General features: G+C 36.6%; 1 protein-coding gene across 1 annotated transcript in view; it reads right to left on the bottom strand.

Moving 5' to 3' along the window:
* C2CD6 (C2 calcium dependent domain containing 6) overlaps positions 1-20973 on the bottom strand; it is a 121367-nt gene that overhangs the window by 65725 nt on the left and 34669 nt on the right. The window contains exons 6-7 of the mRNA XM_036756414.1: positions 19780-19824; positions 10374-10442 (exon numbers count right to left, since the gene is read on the bottom strand). Of these exons, the coding sequence (XP_036612309.1) occupies positions 10374-10442; positions 19780-19824 (114 nt within the window). The remainder of the gene's footprint in view (positions 1-10373; positions 10443-19779; positions 19825-20973) is intronic.

Below are 20973 nucleotides of genomic sequence, written 5' to 3'. Positions count from 1 at the left end.
TATAAAATAAACCCACATAAATTGTTAGTTTTTCTATATATTACCAACAAAGTCTAGCAGCAAGAGATAGAAAGAGAAATTCCATTTAAAATTATGCAGAATCCAGGGGGCGGAGCCAAGATGGCTGTGTGAAAGCAGCATCTTACCGGGGCTCTCTCACAAATCCTGTCAGATACCTCTAAAGAAGTGAATCTGAGCAGATTTGAGAGAGTTAGAAGCCGCTGGCAGTCTGAGTGGGGCAAATTTCCAAGCCAGGAGAGTCTGAAAGGTTGACAGGATGGATCTGTAGGCTGGGAGAGTGCTAGGCACGCAGAGCTGCACTAGACAGCACCAAAGCGGAAGCAGCTGGGGAAACCAGCCGCAATCCAGGCTGGGAGAAAGCTGGGCACCAAAACTGGCAGAGATCCCCAGGTCTCTCAACACAGGATGGGAGTCTGTCAAAGCAACGAGAGGCAAAAGCAATGAGAGGCAGCAGTGTAACGCCAGAGGCTGTGAGACATCTACTCCTGAGGCTTGCAGCCCATAGGTTTGAAACACGCTTTCTTGAACTTCCAGGAGACATAATGGCCAGCTAAACGGCTCTAATCCCTCCCTCCCTGACCCAGAGAATTCCTCAGGAAAAATGCTGGAAAAGAGGAGACAGAAGTGGGGCTTTAGTGGCTGAGCAGTGGGAGTTCCTGAATCCCAGGGGGCAGAGCCAGCAGGGGTCAACACCAGGAGCCCAGATGTACTTTTGCACAGCCAGGGGAAGTGGCAGACACCAGCACAGACAACAAACAGCTGGAGACCATTGCTGAAGAGCAGTGCGGGAGAGCAGCTCCAGGGGAAAAGTAGACTTCAAGCAGCCAGACCCTTCCCCCACACCTCAGAAAACTGAAGGCTATAATACACAAAGCCAGTAACTAGACTCACAATCCCCAGAACAAGAAACCTGGGACAGAGATCCCTGAGCCCCAAAAGCAGAAATCCACTGTAAAGCCAGGAAAAAACTAACCAACATGAAGAACATGAAAAAACTGAGGACCATTGATTCTTTTTTATGGAGACAGGGATGATCATAATACCAATTCAGAAGAGGATAGCACTGACACTATACCCACATCTGATACCTCAAAAGGGAATGTGAACTTGTCTCAAGCCCAAAAAGCATTACTGGAAGAGCTAAAGGAGGATTTTAAAAACCAAATTAGGGAGGTAAAAGAAAAAAATGGAAAAAATGGAAAAAAAACACTGACAAAATCAAGTCTTTAAAAAATAAGATTGGTGAAATGGCTATGGAGATTCAGAATCTAAATAAAGAAAATGACACCCTGAGAGGTAAAATCAACCGATTGGAAAAGGAGACTCAAAAGTAAAATGAAGACAGCAACTCATTAAAAATTAGAATTGAGCAAGTGGAAGCTAATGACTCTATGAGGCATCAAGAAGTAGTAAAACAAAATGTAAAGAATGAAAAAATAGAAGAAAATGTGAAATATCTGATTGGAAAAACAACTGACCTGGAAAATAGATCCAAGAGAGACAATTTAAGAATTATTGGTCTACCAGAAATTCACGATGAAAAAAAGAGCCTTGACAGTATCTTTGAAGAAATTATCAAAGATAACTGCCCAGAGGTCCTAGAACCAGAGGGTAAAATAGTCATTGAAAGAATCCACAAATCACACTCTGAAAGAGATCTCAAATTGAAAACTCCAAGAAATATTATAGCCAAATTTCAGAATTACAAAGTCAAGGAGAAAATACTGCAAGCAGCCAAAAAGAAACAATTCAAATATCGTGGAACTATAGTCAGGATCACACAGGATCTTTCAGCTTTACATTAAATGACAGGGGAAATTGGAATATGATATCCCAAAGGGCAAAGGAGCTGAGACTACAACCAAGGATCAACTACTCAGCAAAATTGAGCATAATTTTTCAGGCAAGGAGATGGACATTCAACAAAATAAGGGAATTCCAGACCTTCCTGATGAAGAGGCCAGAACTCAATGGAAAATTTGATCTTCAAATACAAAACTCAAGAGAGACATAAAAGGTAAATGGGGGAAAAACCCCCACAAACCTTACTAATCAATAAGGGCAAATTATTTATACCTTTATATAGAATTATATCATCTTATGTATGTCATATATATATATATATATATATATGCACACACACACAAATATATGTACATATATATGTCAATCTTGAAAATAGTACAGTTATGACAATTGAAAGGTATACATATAGTCTGTGGATATCTGTATGAAATAACTGATATAAGGATAAAAAATATAATTAAGAGATGCAAAGTGAGGGTTCTGGGAGAAGAAGTAAGGAGGTAGTAGAAAAGGGTAAATTACATCAAATGAAGAGGCACAAAAATACATTATGATAGAGGGAGAGAAGGGAGGAAGAAGAGCAGTATTTGAGCTTTACTCTCATTGGATTTAGTTCAAGAAGGGAACAACATATCCTGATAAGTATAGAAATCTAACTTGTCCTACAGGCAGTAGGAGAGGAAAAGGGGAAAAAAAGGGAGGGGGTGGTCAGAAGGGAGGGAAGAAGTAGCAAGTGGAAAACTGTAAGATAAGGGAGGGGAATCAAGAGGGAGGGTAAACTGAGGAACGCAGCAGTCAAAAGCAAAACTTTGTTGAGGAGTGGAAGGGGAAAGGGAGAAATAAGAGCATAAACAGGGGGAAAATAGGATGGAGAAAAAGACACAGATAGTAATCATAACAGTGAATGCGAATGGGATGAACTCTCCCATAAAACGGAAGCGGATAGCAGAACGGATTAAAAACCATAATCCTACAATATGCTGTTTACAAGAAACACATTTGAAACAGGGGGATACACACAGGGTAAAGGTAAAAGGCTGGTGTAAAATATATTGCACTTCAGCTAAAGTAAAAAAAGTAGGGGTAGCAATCCTAATCTCAGACAAAGCAAAAATAAAGATAAATCTAATTAAAAGAGATAAGGAAGGACATTACATCCTGCTAAAAGGCACCATAAACAATGAAGCAACATCATTGTTTAACATATATGCACCAAGTGGTATGGCATGCAAATTCTTAGAGGAGAGGTTAAGGGAGTTACAGGAAGAAATAGACAGCAAAACTATAATAATGGGAGACCTCAACCTCCCCCTCTCTGAACTTGATAAATCTAACCTCAAAATAAACAAGAAAGAAGTTAAGGAGGTAAACAGAATTTTAGAAAAGGCAGATATGATAGACCTCTGGAGAAAACTGAATGGGGATAAAATGCAATATACTTTTTTCTCAGTGGTACAAGGCACATACTCAAAAATTGACCAAGTACTAGGGCATAAAAACCTCACAATCCAGTGCAGAAAGGCAGAAGTAGTCAAAGCATCCTTTTCAGATCACGATGCAATAAAAATTATTTGTAAAAAAGAACCATGGAAAAATAAGCTAAATATTAATTGGAAACTAAATAATCTAATTCTAAAGAATGAGTGGGCCAAAGAACGAATCATAGAAACAAATAATAACTTCAATCAAGAGAATGATAATAATGAGACAACATACCAAAACTTATGGGATGCAGCAAAAGCAGTTCTTAGGGGAAGTTTTATATCTCTAAATGCTTACATGAGTAACATAGAGAAAAAGGAGATCAATGAATTGGGCACACAACTGAAAAAGCTAGAAAAAGAAAAAATTGAAAATCCCCAGTTAAATACCAAATTACAAATACTGAAAGTCAAAGGATAGATTAATAAAATTGAAATCAAGAAAACTATTGAATTAATAAATAAAACAAAGAGCTGGTTTTATGAAAAAACCAATAAAATTGATAAACCTTTGGTCAATTTGATTAAAAAAAAGAAAGAAGAAAATCAAATTACCAGTATCAAAAATGAAGGGGGCAAATTCACCTCCAATGAAGAGGAAATCAAAACAATAATTAGGAATTATTTTGCCCAACTGTATGCCCATAAATTTGACAACCTTAGAGATATGGATGAATATCTACAAAAACATAAACTGCCCAGGCTAACAGAGAAGGAAGTGAAATTTCTTAATAACCCCATATCAGAAAAAGAAATTGAGCATGCCATCAATGAACTCCCTAGGAAAAAATCTCCAGGGCCAGATGGTTTTACATGTGAATTCTATCAAACATTTAAAGAACAACTAATTCCAATACTTTGTAGACTATTTGGGAAAATAGGTGAAGAAGGAGTCCTACCAAATTCTTTTTATGACACAAATATGACACCAACACTCAAACCAGGAAGAGTCAAAACAGAGAAAGAAAATTATAGACCAATTTCCTTAATGAATATTGATGAAAAATTTTTAAATAAAATATTAGCAAAAAGATTGCAGCAACTTATCACTAGAATAATACACTACAACCAGGTAGGATTTATTCCAGGAATGCAAAGCTGGTTCAATATTAGGAAAAGTATCAGCATAATTGATTACATCAACAACAAAAGTAGCAGAAATCATATGATCATCTCAATAGATGCAGAAAAAGCCTTTGACAAAATACAACACCCATTCCTATTAAAAACACTAGAAAGCATAGGAATAAATGGAACCTTCCTTAAAATTATAAATAGCATCTACCTAAAACCATCAACAAGCATTATTCGTAATGGCGATAAGCCAGATGCATTCCCAATAAGATCAGGGGTGAAACAAGAACGTCCATTATCACTCCTACTATTCAATTTGGTGCTAGAAATGTTAGCTGTAGCAATAAGAGAAGAAAAAGAAATTGAAGGAATTAGAATAGGCAAAGAAGAAACTAAATTATCACTTTTTGCAGATGATATGATGATTTACTTAGACAATCCTAGAGAATCAAGTAAAAAACTACTTGAAATAATAAACAACTTTGGCAAAGTTGCAGGATATAAAATAAACCTACATAAATCCTTGGCATTCCTATACATTACTAACAAAGCTCAACAGCAAGAGATAGAAAGAGAAATTTCATTCAAAGTTACTGTAGACATTATAAAATATTCGGTGTTTTTTGGGGGGCAGGGCAATTGGGGTTAAGTGACTTGCTCAAGGTCACACAGCTAGTACATGTGTCAAGTGTCTGAGGCCAGATTTGAACTCGGGTCCTCCTGACTCCAGGGCCGGTGCTGTACTCACTGCACCACATAGCTGCCCGCACTATAAAATATTTGGGAGTCTATCTGCTAAGAAAAACCCAGGGCCTACATAAACATAATTATGAAACACTTTTTGCGCGAATAAAGTCAGATCTAAATAAATGGAAAAATACCAGTTGCTCATGGTTAGGCCAAGCTACTATAATAAAAATGACAATTTTACCTAAATTAATTTATCTATTCAGTGTCATACAAATCGAACTACTAAAAAATTATTTTACAGAGCTCATAAAATAATAACAAAATTCATCTGGAAGAACAAGAGGTCTAGAATATCTAGGGAATTAATGAAAAGTAATGCTAGGGAAGGTGGCCTAGCCATACCAGATATTAAACTGTACTATAAAGCAGAATCATCAAAACTACCTGGTAATGCTTAAGAAACAGAGTGGTGGATCAGTGGAATAGGATAGGTACACAAGATGCAGTAGTCAATGACTACAGCAATCTACTCTTTGATAAACCCAAAGAATCCAGCTTCTGCGCTAAGAACTCACTATTTCACAAAAACTGCTGGGAAAATTGGAAAATGGTAGGGCAGAAACTGGGCATAGACCAATATCTTATACCATATACCAAAATAAAATCAAAATGGGTTCATGATTTAGGAATAAAGGCTGATACCATAAGCAATTTGGGAGAGCAAGGAATAGTCTACCTAACAGATTTATGGAAAAGCAAAGAATTCATGACACAACAAGAGATAGCACTACAAATTGCAAAATAGATAATTTTAATTATGTTAAATTGAAATGTTTTTGTGTAAAAAAAGCCAATGCAACAAAGATTAGGAGTGAAGCAGAAAATTGGGAGAAAATCTTTACAAGTAGTGTCTCTGATAAAGACCTCATCTCTAAAATATACAGGGAACTGAACTAAATTTATAGGAATACAAGTCATTCCCCAATTGAGAAATGGTCAAAGGATATGAACAGGCAGTTTTCAGAGGAAGAAATTAAAGATATCTATAGGCATATGAAAAAATGCTCTAAATCACTATTGATTAGAGAAATGCAAATCAAAACAACTCTTAGGTACCACATCTCTCCTGTCAGATTGGCTAAAACGACAAAACAGGAAAATGATAAATGCTGGAGAGGATGTGGGAAAGTTGGAACTTTGTTACACTGCTGGTGGAGTTGCGAACTGATCCAGCTATTCTGGAGAGCAATTTGGAACTATGCCCAAAGGTCTATAAAAATGTTCATACCCTTTGACCCAGCAATACCACTTCTAGGGTTGTAACCTAAAGAGATCACACAAGTGGGAAAAGGATCTGTATGTACAAAAATATTTATAGTGGCTCTTTTTGTAGTAGCAAAGAATTGGAAATCAAGGGGATGCCCATCAATTGGGGAATGGCTCAACAAGTTGTGGTATATGAAGGTAATGAAATACTATTGTGCTATAAGAAATGGGGAAGATATGGACTTCATAATAACCTGGAAAAACCTACAAGATATAGTGCTGAGCGAGCAGAGCAGAACCAGGAAAACATTATACACAACCAAAGATATATGGATTCTGTGATGACTAACCCTGATAGACTTCGCTCTTCTCAGCAATACAAGGTGCAAAGACAACTCCAAAGGACTCATGATGGAGAGAGCTATCTACATCCAGAGAAAGAACTATGGATTCTGAGTGCAGATTGAGGCACACTTCATGCTTGTCTTTTTTTTTCCCTTTGTTTTTATTTATTTATTTATTTGGTTTTGTTTTTTCTTTCTCATGATTCATTCCATTGGTCATAATTTGTCTTTACAACTTGACTATCGTGTAAATAAGTTCAATGCAAAGTTATGTGTAGAAGATATATCAGATTCCATGCCATCTTGACGAGGGAGGGGGGAAAATCTGGAACTCAAAATTAGGTGGAACTGAGTTTTGTAAACTAAAAATAAAAAATCTCAAAAAATAAATAAAATAAAATTGCTGCAGACAATATAAAATACTTGGGAGTCTACCTACCAAGACAAACCTAGGAACTATATCAACACAATTACAAAACACTTTTCACACAGAGTCAGATCTAAACAATTGGAGAAAAATCAATTGCTCATGGGTAGGCTGAGCCAATATAATAAAAATGACAATTTTACTTATTACTCATTTAGTGCCATACAAATCAAACTACCAAAATATTATTTCATAGAGCCAGAAAAACTAATAACAAAATTAATCTGGAAAAACAAAAGGTTGAGAATACCAAGGGAATCAATGAAAAACAATATGAAGGAAAGTTGACCAGCAGTACCAGACCTCAAACTATATTACAAAGCAGTAATCATCAAAACAATCTGGTATTGGCTAAGAAATAGAGTGGCGGGATCAGTGGAATAGAATAGGTACACAATACATGTAAGTAAACTACCATAGTAATCTAATATTTGACAAACTCAAAGGTGCAAACGTTTGGATCAAGAACTTACTACTTGACAAAAATTGGGAAAACTGGAAAGCAATTTGGTAGAAACTAGGTCCAAGGGCAGGGAGCCTGTGGCCTCAAGGCCACATGTAGCCCTCTAGGTCCTCAAGTGTGTCTCTTTGACTGACTCCAAACTTCACAGAACAAATCCCAAAAGGATTTCTCTTGTATATACATTTTTTTTGTGAGGCAATTGGGATTAAGTGGTATACACATTTTTGTACATTGTCTCATTCATTAGAACGTGAGCCTTTCTTTGTGCCCCCAGCACTTAGCACAGTACTTGGCACAAGGAAAGTACTTAGTAAATGTTTATTGATTGACTGAGTCTTTGCTGGAAAGAGAGATAAGGAACAAGAAATTGCCATTTACCTGAATGTTGTACCAGATGATCTGAATGTTGTCATTACTATGGTAATCCCAAAAGGATTTGTTCTATGAAGTTTGGAGTCAGTCAAACAGCCTACACTTGAGGACCTAGAGGACCACATGTGGCCTCATGGCCACACATTACCCACCCCTGATATTAGACCAACATCTCATGCCATATACCAAGACAAGGTAAAAATAGGTATAGGATTTAGAGATGAAGGATGTCATAAGCAAATTAGGATAGGATGGAAAATTTTACCTTTCAGATTTATGGATAAGAGAAGAATTTATGACCAAACAAGAGATAGAGAGCATTACAGGATGCAAGATGAATGATTTTGATTACATCAAATTAAAAAGTTTTTTCACAATAAAACCAATGCAACAGAGAATAGAAAGCAGGAAACTGGGAAAACGTTTTTACAACAAGTTTCTCTGATAAAGGCCTAATTTTTCAAATATATAGAGAAATGAATCAAATTTATAAGAATATGAGTCATTCCCCAACTGATAAATGATTAAAGGATATGAACAGGTAGTTTTTCAATGAAGAAATCAAAGCAATATGTAGTCATATAAAAAATGTTCTAAATCACTATTGATCAAAGAAATATAAATTAAAACAATTCCGAGGTACTACCTCACATCTATCAGATTGGCTAATATGACAGAAAAGAAAAATAATAAATATTGGAGGGAATGTGGAAAAATTGGGACACTAATGCACTGTTGGTGGAGTTGTTACTTTTTTGGAGAGTAATTTAGAATTATATTGAAAGGGCTATGAAACTGTGAATACCCTTTGAACCAGCAATACCACTAGTAGGTCTGTATCCCAAAGAGATCAAAGAAAAACAAAAAGGATCTACAGGTACAAAAATGTTTATAGCAGCTCTTTTTGTGGTGGCAAAGAATTGGAAATTGAGGTGTTGCCCAATAACTGGGAAATGGCTGAACAAGTTGTTTTATGTGGTTGTGACGGAATACTATTGTGCTTTAAGAAATGACAAGCACGATGCTTTCAGAAAAACCTGAGAAGACATATATGAACTGATGCAAAGTAAAGTATGCAAGAACTAGGAGAATGTTGTACACAGTAACAGCAATATTGTTTGATAATCAATTGTGAATGGTTTAGCTATTTTCAGCAATACAATTACTCAAGACAATCCCAAAAGACTTATGATAAAAGAGGTATTCACCTTCAGAGAAAGAAATGATGGAGTCTGAATGCAGATTGAAGGATACTTTTTTACTTTATTTTTGTTGGGGTTTTTTGTCTGTTTTCTTTTGCAACATGGCTAATATGGAAACCTGTTTTGCATGACTTCACTTAGGCAATCTAGATCAATTGGCTTGGATTCTCAAGAAGGGTAAGGGAGGGAGGGAGAGAATTTGGAAATAAAAGCTTCAAAAAAGGAATGTTCAATTTTATGCATATAAATGAGAAAAAATTAAATAAGAGAAAAAACAAAATAACCTTAGGCTGAGGAAGATCTTGAAATATACATATTTTCACAGACATTAACAAACTAGTATAGAAAATAAATCTCAGAGACATGCATTCTCAGACATAGTCAATGTGTTGATTTGCTTTGCTTGACATATATAGTCATATACATTTGTGTGTGTGCATATATATATATATGCATATACACATACATATACAGATATACATACACATGAAGGGAGGGCTTCTATTTGGGGAAAAGAAGGAGGTAATGAGTTAATGGATAAAGGTAGATATATTAAATTTTTAAAAAGCATCAATGAAACATTTTTTAAACTACACAGAAGAAAACAAAAAAAAAGTACAAGAAGGGGACACAAACAAATACAGCAAGGCTTCTTAATCTTTTTTGTATCCCTTTGGCAGGCTGGTTACACCTAAGGACTGCTTTCTAGAATAATATTTTAAATGCCCAAAATACATAGGATTACAAAGGAAACCTATTATATTGAAATGGCTATCAAAATATTTTTTAAAAATTCACAAATGTTTTACATAGTTGCACATGTATAACCTATATCTGTTTGCTTACCAACTCAAGAAGAGGAGAGGGGAGGGAGGGAAGGATAGAATTTGGAACTCAAAACAAAAAACTGTTTAAAATTGTTTTAGCATGTAATTGGGGGGAAATAATATATTAAAAAATTCACAGATGCTGAGAAGTATTCCTTAAGTAGAATAATTTTGTTACATCTTAATAAAATATATCCATATGTGTATATATATATACATATTTCTTTTAAAAACAAACTATATGTAATAGAAAGTCACAGTTTCTTACACAAGCCTTTTTTTTGTTCTTTGAATTTTTAAATGTTTGTTGATGATTGTTAAATTCACAATAAAAAAAATAAGTCTAAGAATATTGCCACTGAAAACTGTAATATAACAAAATAAAAAATTAGGAACCAACCTGATGTGAAAAGCCATAACCAAAGTTTCCATAGGAAAACATAAATTCCACTTCAACTTTGCAGACAACCTAAACATGAGACAAATTCATTTTCACACATTAGCTCTGAATGTTATTTTAATGGATAACATAATAACAAATACTTTTTACTACATATAATATTGCAGAAAGTTAGAAAAGCCAAAAATGTCTTATAACAAATGCCAGATTTACATGTAAACTTTCCTGTGACATAGCAAGACTAGCATGAAACTGTAAGGAAGGTCAATGCCTGAATGGCAAAACAAGCAAACAAACAAAAAAAGACAACAAAATGTCAGGTTTTTTTTGGTGTAGCATTTTCTGGGTCTTGTGGTCACTAAGTTTCCCTCTGTTACCATCTTCTGGACTTTAGTTCTTTGGAACTATTTGTTAGGCTGTCAGAACCCATCTGCTACAATAGGGATAGCCACTCCTTGACAATGCCATCCTAGGCAGTCCATGAACTACATTTAGATAAGAATAGCCAACAAAAGCCAACCACAATGCTCTTGGCTAAGATTAAGCCTGTGTTTAAAATTGTCTGATAGGTATGCAAATGAAGTTAGCCAAAACAAAAGCTAAGTGAAGAGGGCAAGGCCACTGTCTCATTTTACACATTTGTGACCAAAAAACAAATGCCTGGCTTTTGTATTGTGTTCTGTGCACTAATGCAAAACCTCCTCCTATTTTCCTACATTGAGCAATTTTCACAGCAAGATTAATAAGCAATACACGTATGTTTTTCTTGGGTTATTGTAATAATTTGTGGATACTGGTACAATACTTAAGTTACCTATCTACAGTCTATTTCCACTCATATGACAAGCCTACTTCCTTTCTTAGGTATCTTTTATAACATTTAAACATATCTTCATTGACAATATGCCAGAATAGGATGATTTTAACCCCCTGTATATTTTCCCATTGCCATTTGGGTCACATGTAATGCTAATTCTTTACAGATTAGGGTCTTATATCATTTGCAACCAAATTGTATCACTAGAGAAATGTACCAAAAAGTACAGATTTTGCTGATAGGGAGAAGCTCAGAATCACCAAAAGCACTTTACAATTTCCCAAACATCATCCCACTACTCTTTTCTATCGAAATATGTGCTTAGTTCATTATCTGTCTGCTGTGCTTATCTAAGATTTATATTGATGAATTAATTCTAGGGACTAGACACCAAACTACATGTCAAAATCTGGGAAAAAATATACTCTTAATCTACTTGCTTTTTCTTGTGTGGACTACTAGCTAAATATCTAGGAATCCATTTAATGTTCTTTGGTTTGAAGCAATCTTTCAACACAATGTCATCTACAAAATGATCATCTCTACAGAGAATTTCTCATATTTTTAGACTTTGGAAGTCATGCTCCATGATGGTTACCTTTGGAGACCAAATATTTTTCCTGCTTTATGTCTCACTTTAATAGTCAGAAGTTCACTGAACAAAATCATTTCTGTAGTTGCATCTGCCAAGGAATCTTTTATGATCTTGACATAGGCCTAGAAGATATCCCATTGGAGAAGAGCCCTTAAGTTGGTAAGTTGGTATTTTATTCTACAAAGAAAAACATTTTTTTTTGTAATATAGTAGGATCTTGCATTCTCTGTACCTCTCAGCTAGCTGAGTGACTATGGGTAGAGGAATGACCAGAAAAGCCTGCCTATTCCCTTCTGATATTTTCATCAAGGTCATCCTCAAAATATGCACAGAACAAAGGTGGAGCTAAGATGGTGGAGTAAAAGCAGGAACTTGCATGAGCTATTTCCCAAACCCTCCAAATACCTTTAAAAAATGACTCTAAACAAATTCTTGAACAGTAGAACCCACAAAAAGAAAGGGTGAAGCAAATGTCCAGCCCAAGACAAGTTGGAAGGTCAGCAGGAAAGGTCTGTTGCACCAGGGTGGGAGAGGAATGCAGTCTAGCCCAGACTGTGCCAGCACAGACCAGGCTCCAGCAAACCCAGAGCAGACTTCAAGGAGACTGAATCACTGGCAGCAGTGGCGGTTTCCAGACATCTCAGCCCACAGATACCAATGACAATTTAGAAGGTCAGCAGGAAAGGTCTATCTCACCTGGGTGAGAGTGGAGCACAGTCCAGTGCAGGCCACACCAGCACAGCTCCAGCCACAGCAAACCAGGAGTGATTGGGAGTGATTGAATCAACAGTGGCAGCAGCTGCTTCCAGAGCTCTCAGCCCACAGAAAACAAGGGGGTCAAACAACTGGTCAGAAGGAGATTACAGGGGTCTTTTTGCTAGCACTGAGACAGGACTCTGTTGCTTTGCCCATACTCAGACCCAGGTTACAGTCCTGGGTGGCAGTTCCAGAGCGAGGAGAACCAGCACAACAGAGCTTGCAGCCATGGTGGAGGAAGGACCCTCCTCACAATTCCAGGGCAAAAAGAGTGCTTGTTGTCACTCACAGACCAGAGCACAGGCCAGGAGAGTAGTAAACACCTCTTCTTAGATCATGCCACCTTGGAAGAACTGAAAATTTAAAGGTCCCTATGAGTATCTCTGAAAATAGCTGCACAAGACCCCTGAAGCATGGGATAGTGTGCCCTCTACCCTGGAAGCAGAACACTACTTTAACCAAGAGTTAAAAGTCAAGTAAACAGCTGTGAAAATGAGTAAACAATGGGGGAAAAACAACCTCTGACCACAGAAAGTTACTATGGTGACAAGGAAGATCAAAACACACACTCAGTAGAAGATAACAAAGTCAAAGCTCTTACATCCAAAGCCTCTAAGAAAAATATGAATTGGTCTCAGGCCATGGAAGAGCTCAGAAAGGATTTTGAAAATCAAGTAAGAGAGATAGAGGAAAAATTGGGAAGAGAAATGAGAGTACTGCAAAAAAACATGAAAAATGAGTCAATAGCTTGGTAAAGGAGACAAAAAATACTGAAGAAAATAACATCTTAAAAAAACCAGACTAGGCCAAATGGTAAAACCAATGAGGAGAAGAGTGCCTTAGAAAGCAGAATTGGCCAGATGGAAAAGGAGGTCCAAAAGCTAACTGAAGAAAATAATCCTTAAAAATTAGAATGGAGCAAATGGAAGCTAATGACTTTATGAGAAATCAAGAAAGAATAAAATAAAACCAAAGGAATGAAAAAAAATAGAAGACAATGTGAAATATCTCATTGGAAAAACAACTGACCTGGAAAATAGATCCAAGACAAATAATTTAAAAATTATTGGACTACCTAAAAGCCATGATCAAAAAAAGAGCCTAGAAATCACCTTTTAAGAAATTACCAAGGAAAACTGCCCTGATATTCTAGAAGTAGAGGGTAAAATAGAAATTGAAAGAATCTACCAATCATCTCCTGAAAGAGATCCCAAAATGAAAACTCCTAGGAATACTGTAGCCAAATTCCAGAGTTTCCAGGTCAAGGAGAAGATATTGCAAGCAGCCAGAAAGAAATAATTCAAGCATCACAGAGCCACAGGATAACACAGGATTTAGCAGCTTCTACATTAAAGGACCAGAGGGCTTGGAATATGATATTCCGGATGGCAAAAGAGCTAGGATTACAACCAAGAATCGCCTACCAGCAAAATCCTTCAGGGGAAAAAAATGAACATTCAATGACATAGAGGACTTTCAAGCATTCTTGATGAAAAGACCAGAGCTGAATAGAAAACTTGACTTTCAAATATAAGACTCAAGAGAAGCATAAAAAGGTAAACTGAAAAGAGAAATTATAAGGAACTTAATAAGGTTAAACTTTTACATTCCTACATGGGAAGATATTTGTAAACCATAAAACCTTTCTCATTATTAAGGTAGTTAGTAGAGTTTATTATATAGAGACAAGGGCACAGATGTGAGTTAAATGTGAAGGGATAATATCTAAAAGTTAAAATTAAGTGGTGAGAGAGTGATGTACTGGGAGAAAGAGAAGGGGAGAGATAGAATGGGGTAAATTATCTCACATAAAAGAGGAAAAAAAAGCTTTTACAATGCAGGGGAAGAAAGGAGAGGTGAGGAGAAATGAGTGAATCTTACTTTCACCAGAATTGACTCAAAGAGGGAATAACATACATACTCAATTGGGTATAGAAATCTGTCTTACCCTAAAGGAAAGTAGGAGGGGGCAGGGGATAAGAGAAGGGGAGAGGATGATAGAAGGGAGGGCAGACTGGGGAGGGACAGAGTGAAAGGAAAGAGAATAGAATAAACAGGGAGAAATAGGATGGAGGGAAATACAGTTAGAAATAGTAACTGTGAAAAAAATGTTGAAACAAGTTTCTCCGATTTCTCAAACATATAGAGAGCTGGGTCAAATTTACAAAAATAAGAGCCATTCCCCAATTGACAATTGATCAAAAGATGTAAGTTTTCATATAATCAAAGCTGTACATCCATATGAAGAAATATCCATATGAAAAATGTGAACTGAATGAGATCATATATCTCTATGAGATAAATCTATATCCATATGAAAAAATATAGCAAAGGGCTATAAAACCATTCACACCTTTTGACCTAGCAATACCACTACTAGGGTTGTATCCCAAAAGAGATTAAAAATAAATAAAAAGGAAAGAGGACCTATATGTACAAAAATATTTATAGCAGCTCCTTTCTGAGGGTAGAGAATTAGAAATTGAGGGGATGCCTATCAATTAGGGAGTGGCTGAACAAGTTGTGGTATGTGATTATGATGGAATACTGTTGTATCATAAGAAATAATGAGCAGAATGCTCTCAGAAAAACCTGGAAAGACTTGCATGGGCTGATGTAAAGTGAAATGTACTGTGTACAAAAGAACAGCAATATTGTAATATGATCAGCTGTGAATGACTTAGCTATTCTCAGAAATGCAATGATCCAAGACAACTCTGAAAGTGTCATGATGAAAAATGCTATCCATCCTCAGAGAAAGAACTGATGGTGTCTGAGTATAGATTGAAACATACTTTTATTTTATTTTTTTTGTCTATTTTTTCACAACGTGACTATTATGGATATGTTTCGCATGACTACACATGGATAACCTATATCAAATTGCTTGTCTTCTCAATGGGGGTGGGGTGGGGGTGGGGAGGGAGGAAGGGAGAGAATTTGGAACTCAAAGTTTTAAAAACAAATGTTAAAAATTGTTTTTCCATGTATCTGGAGAAAAAATAAAAATACTAAAATTTAAAAAATATGCAAAGATCATTTTCACAAAGATTTTTACAGAGGTGAGTTGGTAGTTAATTTCTTTTCAGTCACTTTTTTAGGGATATTAATAATATCATAGCTTTTTCCATTCTTTTGAGACATCTTGAAAATTGGTTTCCTTAGTATCTTTATAATTATGCTGTTTCCAGGATGAATTTCTTCTACCTGTATTTGACTAGATACAAGAAGCTTTTCATTTCCACATTTCCTTAAGATCCATTTTTATTTCTTCACATAATTGAGTTAAGACTTATATAAGTATGGTAAATTCACTGTCATTATTGATGAGAACAGATTATCAAATTGCTGGCTGATTTCATTCAGTTCACAGCTATTTGTTACCCTTCTTGAAGTTTCATGTATAAATGCTTTTAAGGTGATCTGGATCAATTGGGTCTTAAGCAAAGCTTTTTGAGGGTTTGTCCCTCTGAGCTCACTCAACCCCCTTGAAGAGGCAGACTGGTTATCCAGAGGGTAGCTGGCTATTGTCTCTCTTGGGGTGCCAGGGGTTAGTAACCCTGAGGGGTTAGGGTTTCTAGTATTATATTGCTCATAAGCACTTATCAGTAGGCTCCCCAGTGAACATCAGTCAGTGTTAATTAGCATTTAAAAGGGAAATTTACTGAGGTGGAATAGTAAGAACAGTTGGTACAAAGAACAATACCCCAAAAGTCTTGGGCATGCTCTCTCACAAATACATAAGAGGGTCTGTGTGAAAAGTAGGTTCAAGCTTAGAGAGCAATATGGTAAAGAGGAAATTCACAGTTATATGTACATACACACACAATTAAATTGGGGTTAGCACAGCTAACTTCTAAATAGATGCCCCTGATAATGTACTACCAGCAATAGGGGAAAAGAGGCAACTGTGAGAACTGACAGCAGAAAGAGGAAAGATACGGATTCAAGGAGAGAATAAGATTGATAAGGCAACCTAGAAGCCTGGATGAACTGAAATAAGCAGCAGAAAGATATGAGGAGGAGAAATCATGGGGACTGTTAGCTCTATAGTGGCACAGAAGGAAGGTAAAAGGTATTCTAGTGGTCACTAACAAAAGTTAACAAAATTGATGGTAGTATATATATATGTGTGTACAGATGTATATATACGTATGTTTGTTTATATGTATATACATACATATACCTATGTGTGTTTATGTATATATACACATACCTATGTGTGTATATATGTATATGTGTGTGTATGTGTATGTATATATGTGTATATATATGCATGATAGTAAGATTGGGAATACTAATTTGTAGCTAATAAGCTTATGTGAATAGGTATTTGCACCAGTCACCATTTTGATGTTATTGTAGATTGGATGATTGTAGTTCAACTCTTGTCACTGATATTTTATGTTTAGACAAATCACTTAACTTCACTGGGCTTCATTTTCCTCAACTATATAACTAGAGTGTTGGACTAAATGTCTTCTAAAGTCTTTCCCAGTCCTAAATTTATGATCCTATAAAAATTTAAAAGAGAAAGGTGTAAAGCCTCTGCGGCACTAACTTAATCCTCCAAAAAGAGGTAGTACTTCATGGAGCACAGAAATAAACATTGTCATTCTATGTTTTATACATTTTCAGAAGCATGTGTTTGAGGTATAAAATAGCTGTTGTTTTGAATGGGAAAGGAATTTCTACCTACTAATACGAAGGGAAAAATTGTCTCCTGAAGAACTTTTGGAGGGAGGGGAGAGAAATCTAGCCACCAAGTCTGGAATTTAGACTGATTAGAGATGGTGTGGAACAGCTACTGAATTCAGTTACATACAGGGAAAGTCAAGTCAAGAAGCATCTATTAAATGTCTGGTATATTCCAGGAAGACGATATTCTTGACTTCCCTTTACTTCCAGCATCCAACTTATAAGAATCAAGAGTCAAAGAAACTTCGGAGGCAATAAAATGGGAATGTCTTCTTCAACAAGTAATTCATATCTAGAAAGACTTATAAGTAAGGTATAAAGGAACTAGAAAATCTCATCAGCCTTAATGGGAGGACTATCCAAAGTCTACCCCAGCCTAGGCCATGAAAGCTTTATTGAGCATCTAAAACCATTAAGATGATAAGATGGAAGAAAGGGAAAGAAATAGGGAGATAAATATTCCACAAGTTTCTGACTGCCAAGATGATTTTTGATTAGATATTAGATAAGTTAGAAAAAATAATTTGTGCTCAGTAAACCTCTTAATTGCTTGTATTTTTTATTTTCTTATAAAGGGTTCTGACTACCAAGTCTTTAATTAGACCTCAAAGAGGTAAGGAGTGTAGAAACATTAAGCCTACTTTCATGCACATGACTGGGGACACCTACAACTTTTAAGACTTCTTATCTTAGGCAGGTAGGTGGTGCAGTGGACAGAGTGCCTAGTCTAGAGTCAGTCAGACCCGATTTCAAATGCTGCCTGAAATACTTGCTGTGTGACCTTGGGCAAGTCATCTACCCTGTTTGCCTTGGTTTCCTCATCTGTAAAATGGGGATAATAATAGCACCTACTCCCTGGGCTACTGTGAGGATCAAACAATATATTTGTAAAGTACCTGGCCCTTTGTAGCCAAGATATAAATGTTAGCTGTTATTATTGTCTTGTAACATTGTAGCTTTATCCTCTTTTTGTCACTTTAATAAAACTAAAACTGTAAGTTCTGGGTATTCATGCGGTAAATCCATGAGAGCAGACAGAAATGCTAAGAAACCTCTTTATCCTGGAAACTTATTCTAGCCCTGGAATTCACACATTGGAAACAACCCTTGTCTCCATGGCCTCTCTGCCTGATGAGACGGCCTTTCCCAGAAACTCCATTTCAATGAGGCTCAGGCAATCATCTTCACTCATCTTCAGACTACACTTTGGTCTTTCTCTACTAGGCCTCTGTGATGGGCACCTTCACGTCTCCCCTCTCCCCCTAAAAGCCTCTTTTCAGTTTTATTTTATGTGCTTTCTTCCTCCATTAGACTGCAAGCTCCTTCTTTCTGTATTTGTATTTCTGGCACATAGGGAATAAGCCAAGTGCCTACTATGTGCAGGGCATTGTACTAAAGGCTTTACATGCTATCTCACTTGATTTTCACAACAATCCTGGAAGGTAGGTGTTATTATTACTCTCACTTTACAATTGAGAAAACTGAAATAAACAGAAATTAAGTGACTTGCCCAGGGTCACACAGCTAGTCAGAAGTGTCTGAGGCCATATTTGAACTCAGGTTTTCCTGAATCCAGGCCCAGTACCCTGTCCACTGCTCTACCTAGTTGCCTCTCTATGGGAGAGTTTGGTACCAAAAATCAAGTAAGATTTAGGGGAACAATGCAGCAGCATGGATGCAATCGTCTAGTAATCCCGACATTTTCTCCTTTGTGGCCTTGTTCTAGGTATATATTGCTGCTGACCTCCTGGAAAAGGTAGTCAGAAGCATGTGTAGTACGTGTATGTATTCCCTGAGTATCTGTGTGAGCCTATACTTGGTGGATTGCACTGCTCAAGAGACCTGACATGAAGTACACCAGAATGAGAATTGATATTCTCCAGATTTAGCTTGAAAGTTATATATTTGAAATTAACCTATTTGAACATGACAAACACAGCAGTGGTATCCATTTTATTTGCTACACTACCTGCTGATAAAAAATGATCTAAACTCATTTCTCTATTGATTTTCCCTCCATCTCATAATCTAGATTCTAGATCTGCTTGGCCAGATGATCAGGGCTTCCACACCTACCATGTCCAGTGCCATCAACCCAGAGAGGCCAGAATCACCAGCTGACCCCAAGATATATGAGATCATGGTTCTCCTCATTCTTCTTGAACCTAAGACCACAGTGATCTTGTCTTCTAATTAGTCATTAAACCATACTATCATATTCATCAGAACTGCCAGGTTATCTCGAGGATGACAACTTTCCAACTGGTCCTGAAGTTCTTTATGTAACTACTTAAAAATTTCTATTAGCCTATACTTATGGCCCAAAAATAACTCTCAGCAACCAGAAAAGTAAGAGAAGAATAAACACAGTGACAATGAAGGCAGATGCTGAACAATAATGTGGAATCAATTAATGAAAAGATCAAAAGCATTTTAAATTAAACTGATTCGTGTGTTTTTAAAAATATTTCTGTATAAAACAATTTTATTTTCATTAATAGATGGGTCTCAATTCCATGTATTTTGAAACAAATCCCTACCAGGTTTCTAATCTTCATAAAAAATTCTTCTGTGAAACATCCTTTCTGAAAGACAGATAAAAGAAGAGGTAAATTTCTTAATGCATGGCATCTCAGATAATGGATGGACATTATATCAGTATAGGGCATTATTCAAACTCAAATCACATAACAAATGAAATATTATTTATAAACAGAAAGGACATTCGTATGTATAACCTAGGCATGGGCATGCCCAGTGATTCATGCCTTTTAGTCCCCTACCACGTGGGTAGGAGTGGCTTCCTTTGATTGGCTGCCAACATCTTTAAGGCTGGTCAGACTGAGCTATTTGCTCTCTTTATACTGCTCTCTTTCTGTTGCTCTTTTCAGCCATTCTAGTTCAACCAAAACATGGGAGCCATGTACTGAACTGGTGAGACAGGAAGGACTTCCTTCCCCTGCTCCCTCTTTTTACCTCATCTGAGAAATGGGGCTGGAAGTATTTGTTTCTGTTGTTTGTCCACCTCAGTTTCAAGTGCCAGAAGTGATCCCCACTGGACTCAGGAGTCTGAGCCATGATGACTTCAGAGCCAGAATGATAAGCTAGATAGTGCAGCCAGCCAGTTTAAGATGGAAGCCCTGAGAAGCTAGGATGACTGAGGGGAAAGCTTTGGACTTGGAACTGAGATGGGGGCGTCTATCAGGACTGAGCTAAACTATGAACCTAATCCCCTTCTGCTCTCCAAAGACTGAGGAGGTATAAAGGGAGGAGAGGAATTATGTCTCCCTTGTGTTAGGGGAGTAAGTTTGTGTATTTGTGATTATATCTTCTGAAGTAAATATTTCTGTATAAAATTGAATCTGTTAGTAGTTAGATGGTACTGGGGTACTGAGGGTTTATACCCCCACAACTGAAGAAATAACACTGGTGGGGGTTGGAACCACTTGCAGAGAGCCTAAATACCCCCATAAATCCCCTCAAAAGTCTGGAGAACCTAGAAGGAGTGAAATCTAACTGACCTGGCCTTCTAGGCAGTGAGGGCCAGGGTAGCCAATACTACACATACAATGAAATTGCTAGTATATAAATAGTTCTATTAAGAATGTATAAATTCAAGATGCAGGTCAATTTAAGTACTAAAGAATCAGGATCTTAGGATTGAAAGAAACCTCAAAAGATAATTCGTCTAAGTCCTGCCTGAACTAGAATTCTCTTTACAACATATCCAACAA

This window comes from Trichosurus vulpecula, chromosome 4 (genome assembly GCF_011100635.1).
Source record: "Trichosurus vulpecula isolate mTriVul1 chromosome 4, mTriVul1.pri, whole genome shotgun sequence".
Lineage (NCBI taxonomy): Eukaryota > Metazoa > Chordata > Mammalia > Diprotodontia > Phalangeridae > Trichosurus > Trichosurus vulpecula.
Note: the sequence above shows the minus strand (reverse complement) of the source record. Positions and strands in the feature narration are given on the sequence as shown.